The 3,332-nt window shown below is 36.3% G+C and overlaps 1 protein-coding gene across 1 annotated transcript; it reads left to right on the top strand.

Annotated features, from left to right (window-relative positions):
- Positions 1–1,783: 1,783 nt before the first annotated feature.
- LOC306918881 (uncharacterized protein) lies at positions 1,784–2,846 on the top strand (the record flags this gene model as incomplete). Its single annotated transcript, XM_079531732.1, has 4 exons — positions 1,784–1,843; positions 1,980–2,214; positions 2,320–2,421; positions 2,781–2,846. 4 exons carry the CDS (start codon positions 1,784–1,786, stop codon positions 2,825–2,827), a joined length of 444 nt encoding a protein of 147 aa, XP_079387858.1. The 3' UTR covers positions 2,828–2,846.
- Between the last annotated feature and the right edge of the window lie 486 nt (positions 2,847–3,332).

Raw genomic sequence — 3,332 nt, 5'->3', positions numbered from 1 at the left:
CCAGGGCTTATTGCCAACCGGGAACTGACACCAAACTCATCATCATCTCATCATCAACCTACAAACAAAATACAAAGAAAAATGACAACTCCAACAAAAATCCCGAAGGCCATCTCCGCTGAAGGAGAAGAACTCCTAGACCAAATTACATTAATCAATGTAAGTGATATTTAACTAACCGATACACGTACGTGGGTCATGCTCGGTGCCATTTCAGCCTATAGTAAACTTTTCAACACATTTATTTTATTGTTTTTTTAAATTCCAAGTATCGATGCCAAACGCTGCCCAAGGCGGAATTGCGGAAACAACTGCAGGCGGTGGGCAGTCAGGTCGTGGACACCCTCTCCAACCTGGAAGCAGAGAGAGACCGACTGCGCCAGACATTGGCCGGCCTGGCCGATAACAACGCGAAGCTGCTAAAGCAGAAAAAGAAATTGGAGAAACCGACATGTCCAACATGTGGATGGTTCGGCATGGACGGTGAGTAAATAATAGGCCTATAGCGTATTCACCATGTATTCATGAACTTAAATATAATGACTGTATGTCTGAAGACTGATGGTAATCACAATAAATGATATATTATGTATTTTTTTATACTCTTACAGAAGAAAAGGCTACAGAAGAGGATCCAGCTGGAGAATGAAAAATAAATAAGTTTGAGAAATAAAACACATGATGTTCTGTTTGTTATTTCTTACACACACGTATTGGGTATTTTTGACCTCAATATATACGATGTATTATTTTCTAGAACAAGTAGGCTACTTTCTACTTATATTTGATAAATCAACACTAGATGCTGCATCACTCCAAGATATGTACTCGTTTTTGCTTTGATAAATATGATAAATGCATTAATAGATGAGAGTACAATAGTGTAAAAAACAGAAAACTGTTTGTTTGATACAACATACATTTTAATGATTTGTTTTAATGCAAAAGGAAGTGACATGAGATATTTCTTTAATTTATTTTTAAAATCTGATTTGCTTGTTGCCTGTCTGATTTGTGAAGACTATGCAGCTCTTTCACTGCTCTATATATTACTGTGTTGCTTTGCATTAGTTAAATAATCTTTATTTATCTTTATTATTTGTGTGTAGGCTATTTTGAAGTGAATACATAACTGTTCCCAGTTGTGCTTCAAGTGCTGTTGATGTAATCAGTGTCACCTTTTCAACTTTTGATGATTGGAACAGCGAAGTATTGGTGACAGCAGATCATAAAGTATTCTTGTAACACATTTGCTCCATATATACTGATATTATCAAAGAACGTGAGGATTGCTAAATTAGGATCAAATTATTTGATGCCTTGATCATTTTGATAAATAAAGATCATTTTTATAAATAAAGATCATTTTTATAAATACAAATTCATCATCAAGTCATCAAATAATTATTATATCATTATTAATAATGACAAGACAAACAGATCCAACACTGAAATATCATTTGAATAAGTAATCAAAACAAGAAAAGGAAATTGTCTTGAGACTGATAAAACCCGCCAGATATGTTAAAAACAAGGACAACATTTGAAGACACGGCACAATGTTACTCCAGCCAATGCATTTTAAAAGCCCAATAGGTGGAAATAACCAATGTGGCAACTGCTGATTAACTCAGCTCAATGCTGCGTGACGTTATTTGTTTGACATGTGACAAAAACAACCAATAGCAGCATTCTCTGACTGACACGCCCATCAATACCTTGGTTTAAAACCAATCTAACCTAGCCTAGTCACAACTGGCTTTCCTACAAACTCGACGACATCATGACAATGACAAACGACGACCACCTTAACAAAATCAAGGATAAATTTGAACTCCTCATGGTAAGTTTAAACAATTATCTACTAAATGTTGATTTTAAAATATGTTCGTAATTCACACGAGACAGTTGACCATGCCTACACCTTGTATATGGCGGTTTAATATATCATATATTTATTTTGTTTTTGTTTCTCACAGCACCAACTCGAAGATGACTCGGTATCCAAGGCTGACCTGCAAGGGAAGATAAAAAATGTTGGTAGTGTGGTGGTGACACACGCCAACACCCTTCATCGCCAGACACACTTTCTTCAAAGAAGCATATCGAAAATGCTTCACGATAACTCGGTGGTGGCCAGGAACATAAAGTTCCTCCAGAGGAAACCACCGGCACCGCTGACATGTGCGTCATGTCTGTCAATGTTTGAAGAAAGTAAGATGTATTTATAATTCCTAATAATAGGTTAGCAGAATAGATCGTATTACTTTTCAATGTAACGTAATTAACACGATGATTCTATTTTATATTAAACTTTAGCACTGGACGCAAACATGGACCCGGTTCCTGCAGATGAGGGGGTTCCAGAGGCTACAGAGGCCGCAAGCACGGAGGTTCCAGACAGTACCGACAATGACGAAAGTAAGCAGTATATTTATTTTATTTATCTATCACGCATTGGTTAGGTTTCTCCCAGCAACCCTTATTTTGAACAGCCTATTGTCCATAAGCGAATGTTACGAACTTAACTGCGGTGTCTTACCCGGTTGATGTCCCGAAAACCTTGTTTTGACCATAAACGACATTCATGGTGTCGATTTGGAGCTAAAAACCACTGAAAGCAGCACATAGAACGTGCAGCTTTATAGAATGTTGACGTTCATGCAGTCCTTGGCGTATATAAAAGGATATAGACTACTTACAATTCTTAATTTAATCGCCTTTTATACTTTTTCAATGAATGCACTTAACAGTATTTCTATTTTGTTTTTATACTTTAGTATTGGACTTGGAGCTGATGGACAGTTTGGACGAAGGAGCTGTGTAAACCCAACAATAAAAAAAACCTACAATACGAAGTTGTTTGTCCAATTCATAGTAGCCTAACTAATTACGTTGGTGCATGTACTGATTAAATGTTATAACTAGCCATTTATAGTTCTTCAGTATCAAAAATGCTATTTATTTTAAACTTCATTATGTTGACCTAATATTTACAATGATTAAGTAAAATGAAAAGACAGGAAGCATGAATTTGCAAATGGATAGTGCAGATATTAATTTCCTGATGGGCCTGCAATTGAAGGTATGCCTATAATAAGTACTGTACATGTATTACTTGACTTGCTAGCATTTCAACTGTGGCACTGATACTGTAATGCGAAGGGTCCCTTTGAACTCTTCATTAGACATGGTCTGATAAGTCTCATTTGGCCCAGGATTCATTTGACCATGTCTGATACATAACAGTGTAAGAAGTAAATATGCCTATTACTGTCCATCCATGTGTTTAGCCAGATAACAGTGAAAATATGTGAAGAGTAAAACCAGTC

This window comes from Electrona antarctica (genome assembly GCF_951216825.1).
Source record: "Electrona antarctica genome assembly, contig: scaffold_511, whole genome shotgun sequence".
Taxonomy (NCBI): domain Eukaryota; kingdom Metazoa; phylum Chordata; class Actinopteri; order Myctophiformes; family Myctophidae; genus Electrona; species Electrona antarctica.
This window is presented reverse-complemented; position numbering and strand designations above follow the sequence as displayed.